Here is a 14,584-nt window from a genome sequence, read left to right on the forward strand (position 1 = left end):
ACCCCCACCACTGGACCTCCCACCCACCTGCCCAGCACCTGCAGGATCTCCAGGATCTTCAGCTTGGTCTCCATCACCACAATGTCTTCGTTATCCTCAAATTTGCTCCTGTCCAGCGGCTCAGGGACACCCGCTCCGGCAGGCAGGCTGGAGGCACCAAAGACAGACTGCTTGCGGCTCAGCACCATGGTAGACATCATGTGCCCCACGCCCTGGATAGACCTCCGCACGTTTTTGCCTGTGGGTCACAGAAGGGGGTCACCAGGGGATGGACAGCAGGGTTCCCAATCTCTGCAGGACCATTGCTAAAAAGGGACAGCGTTAACCCAGGCAGGCTTGGGTGGGGGAGGAGGTGCGGGGGGGGGGGGCGAGCTTTATATCAAGTCTAAGAAAACAATGGACCAAGCAAAAACCAGCGGGTGGTGTGGAGAGATGAGCGAATCTCTGTGCGAAGCTGAGAACCACGACAAAGCCTGAGGGACTGAGGGGACACTGTGTCTGCAATGCTGAAACCGTGGGCCGGACATAGCACAATTTTGATAAGTGTGTGTCCCGGGGTACCAGGGAGGGCTGCAGACTGAGAACTCCGGTCCTCTCCACACTCCCTGCTGGTGGGGCTGCATCCCCTCTCACTCAGTGGTCGTGCTGAATCCCACTCAACTTCAAGACCAAGCAAAGACCCCAGAGCATCACAGCACCTGGGCTAGCAGGGTGGAGGGGACCGGTGGCGGGCAGGGCCAGGAAGCAGGTAGCACTGTGGGGACCAGGAAGGAACCGAGGAGGGGGGCCAAGCCTCACCACCAGGCTCCTCATAGGCCTGCAGCATGGCTGGGGGTGCCTGAACACAGTCAATGATGCCCAGCAGCGTGCGTGTGAGGCGCAGCAGCTCACTGAAGCTGTAGAAGCCGAAGTAGATGAGATTGTGCGCCAGGCTGACCACCTGCGGAGGGGCGGGGCCTCGTGAGGGCCAGTGGGGCTGGCACATGCAGAGGGAAGAGACCAGTACGTAGAGGGGTGTGTCTGTGGGGGGCAAGTGGCTGATGTACATGGTTTTGGGGGGACAGGACCAACACATACAGAGGTGTGGTTTGTGTACTGGGCGGGGGCATGTTTTTCAAGGTGGTGATTGTCCTGGGGAGAGTGTGGCTCTGTTAAGGTCCAAACAGGATGGAGAACACCAGGATGCAGGGGTATCTAGAGGATGGAATTCCCAGGAGGGCAGACCCTGGCTGATGAGCTGAGAGGACTCAACCTAGCGGTTCTGTCCTGAGCACTGAACCCTGGGGAATCTGCCCACTGGGGAGCCTCAGCTATCTATGCGATCCCCTGGTGGGCTGAAGGCACCAGGAAAACAGGGTCATGGATTCTACAACCCACCCCTGGATGCAGACCAAGGCCCAGGGAGGGGTGAACCACAGCCCCACCATCCCCCAGCCCTAAGCATCCACAGCCCACCTCAAAGGTGAGTTTGTTCTTCTCCTCATTGGCGAACGGCACGGCCTCACTGACCACATTGTTAAGGTAATCTTCCACAAACTCCATGGTGCTGGCAAATTTGTTTTTCTTGTCATCTCGGGAGGCGTTGAGATTGGAATCATAGCTAGAGATGGAAGCAGGAGGAATGAGGGTCCCCATGCCCTGCCCTGCCACCCTGTGCCCCTCCCCGACGAGCCACCCACCCTCTGGACTCTTACTCCTTGATGGTGATGGCCGTGGGGATCTCCGTCCAGAGGCGGGCAAACTTGACAGGCGTCACCAGCTCCTGGGGGTCACGGTCCACGTGCACGTGTAGCATCAGGTGGCAGAAGGAGGCACGCAGGTCAAAGGGCAGCATCTCATCCGCCATGCACAGGAAAAGCAGGTCCACGCCCAGCTGCTTGGAGATCTCGTCGATGGCCAGATACTGGCGGTCCAGGCACATGCGGGCAAACAGCTTCAGCTGGTACCTGCAGGAGGCAGTGGGTCAGAGAACAGCAGCAGCTGGGCAAGGGCAGCAGGCTTGTCCCCGGTGAGGACTCCGCCCGCGGTGCAGCAGAGGACCAACACCTGCCAGAGAGGACATCTCTCTCCTCTCCGGGCTCAGCTAGGACAGGACACGGGTGGCTGGGAGAGTGGGAAGAACCCGCCGGCGAAAGGTGTCTGACATCAATGAGAACGATAATAGGTGCCTGGCTCTGGGTGACATCATGCCTCTTCCTCCTCACCACACCTCGTTACCTCTGGAGCCAGGCCACCCTGTGTATGAACTGTGGCTCAACACTGAAACACCAGGCAAGGTCTTTCACACTCTCTGCTTGTTTCCCAACTTCACAGGGCCGGGGCTACCTACTTCCCAGGGTATGAGGCGTGAGTGATGCGGTAAGGGTATCCCATCAGTACCCAGCACAGCTTCTGTGCAACCGCGCAGGACATGTCTGGGCAAGCGTGCTGGCTCACACCTATAATCCCGGCCCGAGGAGGGATGAAGGAGGGAGATCCCCCTGAGCTCAAGACCAGCCTGGGCTAAAGAGTGAGACACTGTCTCACAAACAAAAAAGCCAGGTGGTGGTGGCACACACCTTTAATCCCAGCACTCAGGAAGCAGAGGCAGGTTTGAGGCCAGCCTGGGCTATAGAGCGAGTTCTAGGACAGCCAGGGCCACACAGAGAAACCCTGTCTTGAAAAACAAACAAGAACCCAAACAAACTAAAATACAGGCCAGGTGTGATGGCTCATAAGGCAAGAGGACTACCATGAGTTAGAGGGTAGCCTGGTCTACATAGTGAGAGCTTGTCTCAAAAAGATAAGGGGTTGCTCAGTGGTTAGAGCACTGGCTGCTCTTCCAGAGGGTCCAGGTCCAGTTCCCAGCACCCACGTGGCAGCTCACAGCTGTCTGTTAACTCCAGTCCAGGGGATCCAATGCCCTTTCCAGCCCTCTACAGGCACCAGGCAAGCACAGGGTGCAGAGATATACACACAGGCCACACAGAAAATAAAATAAAAAATAAACAAGAGCTCAGTGGGCAATGGGTGCTTGCTGCCAAGCCTGATGACCTGAGTTCAACCCCCAGGTACCACACTGTGGAAGGAATCAACCCTGGGAACTGTGACACATGCATGTCCACACAGATGCACACACACGCGCGCGCACACACACACACACACACACACACACACGCACACGCACACACACGCACACGCACACGCACACACGCACGCACGCACATACACACACGCACGCACGCATGCGCACACATACACACACATACACACACACACAGACACGCACGCACGCACGCACGCACGCACACACACATACACACACACACTATAAAAACATGAGATAAAAAATTAAACAATAAAAGCAGAGAAGTGAAAACACAGGAGACCTGCCCAGAGACAGGGCAATGGCACGCGTTTTAAAAGCCTGGCCACTATGTTGAGCCTGGGCCTCAGGCCACCCAGCGCTGTTCTTGTGTGGAGAAAGGCTTTGTGCAGGGCCGGGGGATGAGGACAGGGCCCCCATCTGCCCAGGCAGAGGCCCCGACAGCGCTGGACCTCAGGAGGGGCGGGGTCCCCGCCCGGCCGGCACCTGTAGTAACTGAGCACGTTCTCATCATGCGCGTTGCCTGCCCGCGCCTCCTGGGCCAGCTGCCTCACACTCTTCTCATGATGTCCGTTGTTCCGGTCCGTCCACGTGAGCCACACTTCCTCTTCCGAGTACTCGATGCTGAGGTACTCATGAGACTGGGCCATCTCCTTCACGGGCCGCAGCCTGCAGCCAACAGCACTGTCAGGGGGTGCCTCTGGCCACTCGGTGCCCCTTATTTATTTTCTGAGACAGGTTCTCCCCATATCTAACCCCAAGCAGGTTGAGCCCCAGGTGTCCATGCCGCCTTATGTGGAGTACAAGCCGGAGCATCTCAGGTTGGGTCTATGGCTCATTTCCCCTCAATCCCCCAGTCCCTCACGCCACCCCAACACACCCAGTGCCAGGCACTACAGGCTCTGGGAACAAGAGTGCTAGCCCCCAGTGTGAACCCCAGTGAGCCCCTGGGGATGGGGCTGCCACTCACTCAGTCTGGATAAGAATGTCGCTGTTCTTGGGGTCCAGCACACACTTGCAAATGAGCTCTTGGGTGACAGGGATGGCGATGCGGTTGGACACACACAGGTCAGAGAGGTAGTCCAGGAACCTGGGTGGGGTCAACAGGGCCAGCAACAGACTCAGAAGCTATCCTGTAGGCCAGAAACCTAAGCGCCCTCCATCCAGACTGTCCAGGGGCAGCAGCCCATGGCACTTCCCTGGGACAGGGTGAAGAGACAGGGGTCAGGGCAGGCACGGGCTAAGGTTGACATTCAAATTAACAACTGATTCAGGCAGGTACTGACTCAGTCACCAGAGAAGGATTTAGGGGTATCCATTTGTACGGGAACTTTACAGTGAACCAAATTTGAGAGCTCCCCACCCCCCCCCCCCCCCAAACTGGATAGGAGGCAGTATACACAGTGCAGGTGTTCTGACAGCTAACAACCTGCACTAGAAGCTAGACATGGTGACGCAGGCCTTTAATCCCAGTACTCTGGAGACAGAGTCAGGCCTCTGTGAGTTCAAGGCCAGTCTGGTCTGCATAGTGAGTTCTAGGACAGCCAGGTCTACATAGTGAGACCCTGTCTCAAAAAACAAACAATCAAACAAAAAACAAAAACCAGGGCTGGAAAGATGGCTCAGTAGTTAAGAGCACAGACTGCTCTTCCAGAGGTCCTGAGTTCAATTCCCAGCACCCACACGGTGGCTCACAACAGTCTAGGGTGGGATCTGATGCCCTCTTCAGGCATGAAGGTATGCATGCAGATAGAGTACTCATACATAAAATACATAAATCTTTAGAACAAAAACCGAAACCCAGCCCCAGAGGCTGGGAGGCGGCACAGGGTGGGCAGGGTACGGCGGGGCACCTGGGCTCCCTGTTCTTGCGCACGAGGCTAACGAAGGTCTCCACCTCCGTCTTGGTGATGTGCTTCTCCAGCAGTTTCCTGTTGTTATGCAGCAGGGCAGTGATGGTGTCCTCGGCCAGAATGTCATAGCCAATCTGTGACTGCATCAGCCCAAACTGCTTGGCGATGTGCTCCTGGGGGCAAGCAGATCGGGGCAGGGGTGGAGGGGTGTCACCGGGACCACAGATAAGGAACGAGGCTGCTCTGCTGCAGAGCCTTGACACCCGACTTCCAGGTCGGTCTCCTGTGGAGCTGGGGTGACCTCCTGCCTTCGATTTTAAAAGCGCTGGGATCCTAAGCCTAAGTTTATATGGTGCTGGGAATGAACCCAGGGCTTCATGCATGCTAGGCAAGCACTCTCCCAACTGAGCCAAAACCCTAGCCAGCCTGATTCTGTCTCCTTTGGTATGGCTCAAATTCCTGATTGCCTCTGCCTACCTAACCTCTTAGCCTTCCCTCTGGGGTCATTCTGGAGTCCGGAAACACCAGCACTGATCCATCTCTGTGACAGGAGCGGTCCCCAAGCAACAGTGAGCCTGCAGGCTGGACACCCCCAAGATCAGAGCAGTTATCTTATCTGGACCAGAGTGTCTTGTAATCTATTGTAGGACCTGGGCTGAGACAGCAGGCAGAGCCAACCGTGACCAGGATCTTCAGCTCTGGCCCCTTGTCTTCCTCCATTTAAACCCAGAGCTCAACCTGACACCCAAAGACAGACTTGAGGAGTCACTGAACCTTATTATTTATCTGTTGTTCTAATGAGGACACAATGAATAAGTCTCTCAATCTCTCTATCTCAATCTCTCTCTCTCTCTCTCTCTCTCTCTCTCTCTCTCTATCTATCTCAATCTCTCTCTCTCTCTCTCTCTCTCTCTCTCTCTCTCTCTCTCTCTCTCTCTCTGCTTTTGACCATCATCGGTCTCTTTAATAACAGGATAAGTGGTTGAATCTAGCTGCCAGAGCCAAGCATTTCTTCTAAAAATCTCCAGTTACCACTTTGGTGATAGACAGACTCTGTGCCCCAAAGAAAATGGCAGAGAGCTAAGGCTGAGAGGCCAGGATGTTCAGGCATCTTGTGGGCCTGAGTAAGGAGCCTCTACACTGTAGAGAAAGCAGCTCTGAAAGCCCACTTCAGGGCGAGCATGGAATCGGCAGCCACAGCAGAAGGGCGTCTCGTCTTTACGTGGTTTCTGAGCTATGCTCTGTGGCTCCTCCCAGGACCTTGCCTGTCGAGCCAGACTGGCTACATGGTACAAAATAAATAATGAAAACACGGTTCAAAAATGAAGAATTTTAGGCTAGGAGGTGGCATACACCTTTAATCCCAGCACTCAGGAGGTACAGGCAAGTGGACCTATGTGAGCTATATATGGTGAGTCCTAGGCTAGGAATGTGGCCAACCTGATCTACATAGTGAGACCCTGTCTCAATAAACCAAAAGAAGACTAAGAGAGAAGGAAGCAGGACTTTAAGATGGCCGCAGCAGAGCCCAGGGCAGCCTGGGGTAAACCCCCAGCTAGGCATGCACCCGGAAGCCAGCCCCACCATCTGGTGGCAGCCTGTGTCTCACAGTGCCTGGATGCCAGCTTCTGTGCCTAGAGACACCTGCTGAGGAGCACGGGCAGAGCGTCCGCCCACCTGGTTCTTGCGGTAATCTTCCTGGGAGTGCCGGAGCACCCGGTAGCAGAGGCGGAACATGTACTGGTAGGGGGCATTCTTCTGGTCGGACAATTCCTCCAACCGCACCAGCGGACCTTCGCCCCCCTTGTCACGGAACGGAGCCTTCAGGATGCCAAAGATCTGAGGGGTGTAGAGAGTGAGAGGGACTCTCCCATCCGATCATCAACCCAGGAACCCCAACCCTGACTAACTCCATCCCAGAGCATCCCTTCACAGGAGCCCAGAGCTGTCCTGCTCAGCAGGACTCCAGCCTCTGTGGGCTTGAGTGTGCTCATCAGTATCACGAGGATAACGGTTCTCCTGCAGGAGGGGGTCAGATGAGGCGAGTCCTGTAGGGTGCTTAGGGAAGCACCTGGCACGTGCCCATGGCTCTGATACATTTTTCCTCCAATGGGGATGGCACCAGACCCTTGCCTTGAATATGCTGAGCAAGTGCTCAATTACTGATCTACACCCCTGGCTCCTCACGGGTGAGTTCACAAGTGCTCTACCACTGAGACAAAGCGCTACTCCTCACTGCTGCATCTAGGCAAGGACCCCTGATCCATACCAGGGCCCTCACTGGTAAATTTTAGCATCTGCTGCTGTTCCCAGACCCTTGATGGTAAATTCTAGGCAGGCATTCTACCACTGATCCATGCTCCCTGCTCTTCACTGACTTATTCTAGGCAGGCGCTCTCCCACTGAGCCACACCCTCTGCTATCCCTTCGGCAGAAGCGAAGCCCCTGGAGAGTACACACACCTGCTTAAGTATATTCTGTTCCCGCATCAGCTTCTGCCGCTCCCGGTTGGGCTTGATGACCATGATGTCCAGGACGTTCTGCCCATTGTTGGGAACGTCGCTGACAAAAAACACCAGGTCCTCCAGCAGCTGGATGACAAACCTGGCCGAGGGCAACACCAGAAGCAAGTGTGATATGCTGAGCGCTGCTCCCCAGGGCCCAGCCAGCATGTGCCCACACAGGCGAACAGCCATTTCCAGACTCACTGCTGCAAAACCCAGCACCAGCCCCTCCCCCGACCAAACTGCTCTTAGGAAATGCCCCACACCCTACCCTCCTTGGACCCCAAACTGCCCCAAGACAACAAAGCTCAGAACACTGTAGAAAGAGCTGCTGTACAAGGGGGACTGGGGGACAGTGTTTAGTGTGAAAGGGTCTGCACTGTCCTGATTCTACTGCTTATAACTATGCAACCCTGGACTACGCAACCCTGGACAGGTCCCCTAGCTCCTCTGAGCCCCAGTGGCTCCATAAGGCTACTTCCGGGATAATGTGAGCAGGGATGCAGGCTCCCCGCTCCAGGGATGCAATGCCAGCCTGGTTCCCTGGGGACTGAATCCTACATCATCTACCTGGTTTCTGGCTTGCAACTCCCCTGTGGACCCTAGAGAGAAACTCAGTCATATAACACACACACACACACACACACACACACACACATACACACCTGCTGCTCCCCACAACTCCATCCACTGTTGTGGAATATTACTTTCACTATGTAAAGATATGTTCATGCTGCCTTTGTCTAACAATGTAAAGATTTGCTGGATTTGTTTTTACCTTGCCTGTCTAAGGCACCTGATTGGTCTAATAAAAAAGCTGAACAGCCAATAGCTAGGCAGTAGAGGGATAGGCAGGGCTGCTGGGCAGAGGAATCTAGGTTCAAGAGAAGGGAATGAGGGAGAAAGAGAAGGCGATGCCTGGGGACAGACAGACAGACACGGAGGAAGCAGGAAAAGTAGGACAGAGAGAATGACAGAAAGGTGAAAAGCTTCAAGGCAAAACATAGATGAGGACAAACAGGTAAAATTAAGTTATAAGAGCTAGTGGGGGCGGGGGGCTGGGGATTTAGCTCAGTGGTAGAGCGCTTGCCTAGCAAACTCAAGGCCCTGAGTTTGGTCCTCAGCTCCGATAAAAAAAAAAAAAAAAAAGAGTTAGTGGGACACGCATAAGCTAAGGCTGAGAATTCATAACTAATAAGAAGTCTCCATGTCTTTATTTGGGAGCTGGTTGGTAACCCAAAGAGAAAGTCTGCTACATATGGTGTCCAATGTGGGACCCGAGTTTCCACACAGGACCTGAGTAAGCTGGGAAAAAAAAAAAAAAAAAAAAAAGGATATGGCTCCTTTAAGAGGCTCTGCTGTACACTGAGCACTTGAGCAGCCAACACACGTTAAGTAGAAACAAAAAGCTAAGTAAAAACGCCTGCCACATGCAGGTACCAAGTTCCTAAAGCTGGGGAAGTTGAATATGCAGCTCACAGTTAGATGAAGCTCTTGGCCAAGCCCACTGGCACAAGATTGGCTCTCACAGACCCAAGGAGAGGGTGGAGCCAGAGCCATGGCTGCAGAGGGCCTAGCTGCTGCTTAGCAGTTTAAGGTATGGCTCATGTGGTCAGAAAAGGCTAGAGACACACAGGAAAGACAGGTCCAGATAGAAAAGAAACTCTAAACAGGTTACAGTGTGTTGAAAAATGTGCAGAGGCTTAAGAAAGAAAAGAAAAGGGGTATAGACAATCATAGGAAAAAAATAAATAGTTTAAAACTAGTCTTTAAAGAGACTAGAGTAATATAAAGGGAAAAAAAGCCACATAAAGATGGGAAATACTCAGGGAGTCTGAATTCTGTATGGTGTTGGGTGGACTTTGAATTTTTGGAATACTAATGAGTGAATGACAGCTTCTGAGAGACACTGGATTGTAAAAGATGCTAAATTAAACCAGCCTAAACACTTTAGGGATGTCTTAACTTTAAAATGGAATTCAGAAAATGTATTGCATTGGGAGAGAAGTTATGCTTTTGTTTCCACAGGAAATGAAAGGCTGTGGATTCCTTCAAGGTTAATAGAGATCAGATTTGATTGGGGGAGACCTCTCTCCTGAAAATCTTGGCTACAGACATAAAGAAATAAACCAAGAAAGACAAGACAGGTGGCGTATATACTGATCCCTCTGCACGGAAACAGTTCTGAAACTGGACAACAAATGTTACAACTAATTTTTCCAGGATTTGACCATTGTCTCAATTATCTCAGGGTCCCCCGGGCATGCTGTTATCCTCAGGCAACAGGAAGCAGTCTAGAAAACACAACACCCACATTCTCAAAAGGTGGGGTGGGTGGGTTTTGGTCGTTTGGTGGGTTATGGATGTTTGTCGCCATTTCGTGGGGATGTAGGAATATAGAATAAAAAGACAACTATTATCCTCAAATATTGGGTATGTTTTCTAGGTTAAATAGATATATTTTAGATAGGTGATCTTCAAATGCTTCAGAGACCTACAGAATATGGCATTTAAGACATTTTATGACATACAGCTTTTCATGACAGTAAGACATGGCTGCTCCTGACAGCATCAATTTACTTCAGAAAGGATGATGAGCATTGAAGAAACTCCATATGGAGTTTGCTTTCATTGTGGCAAAGCTAGCCATTTGGGCAAGAAACTGCCCTTGCATTGACTGGTGACCGTATGCTGTACAAACTGGACCAGCAGGACACACAGGAAAGTGACTGTCTAACTTTGCCAAGACAAGGCAGGACAGTCCTTCAAAATTCCTGCTTCATAGAAAAGTCTGTCAGATATTCTAGGCCTGTAGGCTGAAGATGGATACTCCAAAGATGCAAAGGAACCTTGGGTGACTGACCAGGCAGCCAGATGTCTCTGTCATTTCTATAGTTTTGGAAGTTGCTTGCTCTGCACTTCCTGTTTACTCAGGTAATATTATATCCTTCTAGGATCTTGGATGGAGTTAAAGACTAGTTATAGTTACAGTTTTCCTTAGTTATGATAGAAGGTAAATTAGGTACAAACTTTGGACTCACCAAGAGAGAATAAATAATGAATTTGTCAAATATAAATGGATTGGATGCTGTAAGTGTAATTCTTACTTATTGTATATATTTATTATTTTATATAGTTATTGTATATAGTTTTACTATGTTAAAGTTAAAACCCTTTCTTCTTACTTAGAGAAAAAGAGGGAAATGTTGTGGAATATTACTTGAATTATGTAAAGATGTGTTACATTTGTTTAATGATGTAAAGATGTATTGCTTTACCTGTCTAAAGCACCTGACTGGTCTAATATAAAGCTGAATGGCCAATAGCTAGGCAGTAGATGGATCGGCAGGGCTAGTGGGCAGAGAGAATAAGTAGGAGGAGGAATCTTAGGCTCGAGAGAAAAGAATGAGGGAGAAAGTGCAGAAGATGCCCAAGGCCAATCAGGAAGGGATAGAGGAAGCAGGAAAGTAGGCCACACAGAATGACAGAAAGGTAAAAAGCAGAGGCAAAATGTAGATGAAGAGAAACAGGTTAAATTAAGTTATAAGAGCTAGTGGACATGCATAAGGCCAAGCAGTCATGATTAATAATAAGTTTCTGTGTCGCCAGGCGGTGGCGGCACACGCCTTTAATCCCAGCACTCGGGAGGCAGAGGCAGATGGATCTCTGTGAGTTCGAGGCCAGCCTGGTTTACAGCGCAAGATCCAGGACAGGCACCAAAACAACACAGAGAAACCTTGTCTAGAACCCCCCCCCCAAAAAAAGTTTCTGTGTCATGATTTGGGGGCTGGCGGTCTGAGAAAGCCTGCTAACCCCACTACCCCAGCGCACCTGCGGTCATTCTGGCTGATGAAGCCGTCATTTAGTTTCTCCACAGCGCTGGCCAGCATGGAGCTGGCATCGTTGGCAAAGTCCAGGTCACGGATCTCAGACACAGGCACGGACACAATGGCAAAGGCCTCCTTGTCCTCCTTGGTGGGGCACGTGCCCAACTGTAGAGACAAGTGTCAGCAGGGGGCCAGGGACAAGCTCGGGCGGGACCCAGCCCCATGCACCAGGGCACGCACCATGAGCCGGATTGGCCGCTCCTCCTCCACGTCGATGGGCGCGTTGGTGCTCTGGATCCATGTGTTGGTGCACAGGTGCCGCAGCCGCACATAGGAGTTCCTGGGAGAGAGGACAGAGCCAGTGAGGGAGGGTGCCACAGCCCGGAGCCGGTCTCTGTTCACCAGTCCCCAACAGCGTCCTCTTCCTCTGCTCTCCACACCTCCGCAGTGTGGTACTGAGGATGGGTGGGGCCTGTCTCTACTGCAGTACCCTCAGGTAGACAGACCCCGAAACCCATGCTTGCTGGTGAACACGGGGCCAGAATTCACCTGGACAAACCAAGCCCCCAAGAGTGTCGGGTTAGGGACAAGGGGCTAATGGTTCCTCTGTTAATTCCCCAGAAAGCCTAGTGACAGGCCCTGGATATTCCCACTCCACAGACAACATACTGAGGCAGGGTGGTGGAAACAGTAACCTGAGGTCTCATAGCCAGAAAACACTAAGGCCTGGATAGCTCGGAATTTTTTGAGGCATGCACAAGTGTGTGCACATAATGTTCCCATGTGTACACAGGTGTGTACAGACTTGAGTGCGTGGAGGTTGGCATAAGGCCACTTCCTCCATCATCCATCCTCCTCCATCTTTCCTATGGAGACAGGGACCTCTTGTTGAATCAGGAACTCATTGTGTAGCAGCGTCTGGCTAGCTGTGCTGACTATAGAGATCCTCAGTCTCTGCCTGGTGCTGGGAGGCGGGCCTTGCTCCTGCCCAGCTCTCACGTGAGTTTTGGACATCCAGACTCTGGTCCTCACACTTGGACAGAAAGTGCTTTATTTGCAGAGTCATCTCTGCAACCGTGGCTGGCTTCATGCTCTCTGTAGTGGAAGGATAACATCTTCCTCCTGCCTGCTGGAATTACAGGCATGAGCCACCTCCCCTGGCTTACACAGTGCCAGGCAAGCACTCCACTAACCAAGCCGCAGCCCCAGCCACAGGAATGTGACACTCTACATTCTCAGGGTTGGTGGGAACCTTACAGGCGTGGGAGCCGGACAACCGCCTTCCCCCAGCCAGCATCTGGGTTCTCTAGGTGCTTGTCTATGAACAAACAATCTCACACCTTGTGCTGGACTGGGCCAAGTGCTGAGAAGAACCGTGTAGTAAGCTCAGGGCAGACCCGAGAGCAGCAAAGGAGGCCAGCTCGAACAGGTCTCAGAACTGCAGATCCAAGAGACCCTACAAAACCACAGGCCTCGGGCAGCCGCACACACCTACCGGGGCACGAAGGAGTCGGTTTTCTGCAGCGTGGTGGGGTCCAGCTCAAAAAGGGAGGCGATGTCGTTACCATGTGGCACAGCTACCAGCCGGTACTTGATCTTCTCGCCTATGTTCCTGCGGCCTGTGCGGCCCTGGGCCCCCTGGGATGAGGACCCCCCAGGTCAGGCAAGATCCCATCCTTCCTCTCAGGCCCTCCCCGAGGGGCCTTCTCCATCCATCCCACCTATTTCCCAGCCCCCCCTCCGCCCACCCCCACAGGCAGATGGGCTGTCCCACTCCTCACCAATCCTGCTGCTTTGGGATCTGAGGCATCACCTTTGTAGCTGGGGTTTTCCTGAACAGAGGTACAAGGTGTGTGTGTGTGTGTGTGGGGATTACTATCCTACCAGCACCGCCCCCAAACACAGGGTCATACCCAGAAGGCACTCCAAGGCGCCTACCCCAGGCCCAAAGGCCGCGTGACTCCTAGGAGAGCTGTGCAGGGGAGGCCTTCACGGTCCCTTCTCCATAGGCCCATGCATGAGCAAGCATGCACATGCACCCTGTGTCCCCAGCACACAGACGCCATGCACGATCCGCTCTCACTCACCTCGGCAGCCAGATAGTTGCCTGTGGCCAGGTGCTTGAACCGGTACAGGCCATTCCAGTGTCCTGCTCCGCCTCGGCAGGGGTCGTGGTGGACCACCTGGGGACATGTAAGGGTGAGGTGGAGAGGAAGGGCCAGGATGGAAAGGGAAGTCCAGACCCTGGGAAGCCTGCAGGATCAAAGTGCCCAGGCCAGGGGAAGGATGGGACATTCACCCCATCCTCTAGGGTACAGGGTGGCGGGTGGGGGGTGAAGCCAGAGTGTGGGCTCTGACCTCCACCTCCCAGAGTGCATTAGAGCTGGTGGCTGCGGTGGCGGACTGGCGCAGGGTGGTTCGCAGGAACACCTGCAGCTTGCCCTTGTACTCATCACAGGTGAGGAACTTCTCCTGCTCCGCGTGGAACAGCCGCACCACATCTCCCTGTGGGCATTAGGAGGGGTCCGGTGTTCGCAGTCACGCCTCCAGGCTCAGGGACCCTGGGCGAGGCCCAGTCCCTCAGACGCAGCCCGCCGGACCCCGCGAGCTGACAGTGAGAAGCCACAGGGCAGCCGGGTGCGCTGCATAGTCCTCTACCTCAGGTCTGCATACTCCAAGCCACCTGGCACCTCCTCCCTCCTGGTATCTCCAAATGCCTCTAATGCCATGTCCAGGAAGGCAGGAAGGACCCCCCCACTTCTCAGTCTCCCAGCCCAGGGCCACCCTCTCCTAAGACCCCCACCCACCATTTTTTTTTGCTCTCTGGCAGCTGGAGGGTGGCAGCCGTGGCTTGTCCACCTCCAGACCTTACACAAGAACTGAGTTGGAATCTCGCTTTCACACTATGCGAGGGGCTGCGCTATGTTCCTTAATGTCCTTGAGCCTCAGCTGTGTCTTCTGTAAAATGGGAGCCACTCTGACTTCCGGTAGACACTTTATCTCAAGGTTTGATGGAGTAACGCTACACTACCCAGGCAGAGAAGGGAGGCAGCCTGCCAAGAGCCACGCAGCCAGGGGCAGGCGGGAGAGCCCCTGCCTCAGTCCCGGGCCCACACCTTGATCCCTCCTGCATACTTCCTGCCCCTGCAGCGGCCACTCAGCCGGTTCTCAGAGCATGGCTGCCACCCCATGATCATCTAATGGCAATTATCTGTCTTCCTGCACTGACCCTGCCTCTGGACACAGTGCTCAGGGGACACCTGTCAGGTGGAGGCGGAAGTGAGTGATACACCTGTACCCAGGGCCTCCGTCCCT

The 14,584-nt window shown here is 53.4% G+C and overlaps 1 protein-coding gene across 1 annotated transcript in view; it reads right to left on the reverse strand.

Moving 5' to 3' along the window:
- Window positions 1-14,584, reverse strand: part of Itpr3 (inositol 1,4,5-trisphosphate receptor type 3) — a 55,685-nt gene that overhangs the window by 21,384 nt on the left and 19,717 nt on the right. Inside the window, exons 8-22 of the mRNA XM_036167182.1 lie at window positions 13,628-13,774; window positions 13,357-13,452; window positions 13,051-13,101; window positions 12,765-12,907; window positions 11,510-11,609; window positions 11,274-11,434; window positions 7,401-7,542; window positions 6,616-6,777; window positions 4,939-5,111; window positions 4,056-4,175; window positions 3,572-3,754; window positions 1,695-1,946; window positions 1,456-1,600; window positions 799-940; window positions 39-238 (exon numbers count right to left, since the gene is read on the reverse strand). Coding sequence (XP_036023075.1) covers window positions 39-238; window positions 799-940; window positions 1,456-1,600; window positions 1,695-1,946; window positions 3,572-3,754; window positions 4,056-4,175; window positions 4,939-5,111; window positions 6,616-6,777; window positions 7,401-7,542; window positions 11,274-11,434; window positions 11,510-11,609; window positions 12,765-12,907; window positions 13,051-13,101; window positions 13,357-13,452; window positions 13,628-13,774 — 2,217 coding nt within the window. The remainder of the gene's footprint in view (window positions 1-38; window positions 239-798; window positions 941-1,455; window positions 1,601-1,694; window positions 1,947-3,571; window positions 3,755-4,055; window positions 4,176-4,938; window positions 5,112-6,615; window positions 6,778-7,400; window positions 7,543-11,273; window positions 11,435-11,509; window positions 11,610-12,764; window positions 12,908-13,050; window positions 13,102-13,356; window positions 13,453-13,627; window positions 13,775-14,584) is intronic.

This window comes from Onychomys torridus, chromosome 18, assembly GCF_903995425.1.
Source record: "Onychomys torridus chromosome 18, mOncTor1.1, whole genome shotgun sequence".
Taxonomy (NCBI): domain Eukaryota; kingdom Metazoa; phylum Chordata; class Mammalia; order Rodentia; family Cricetidae; genus Onychomys; species Onychomys torridus.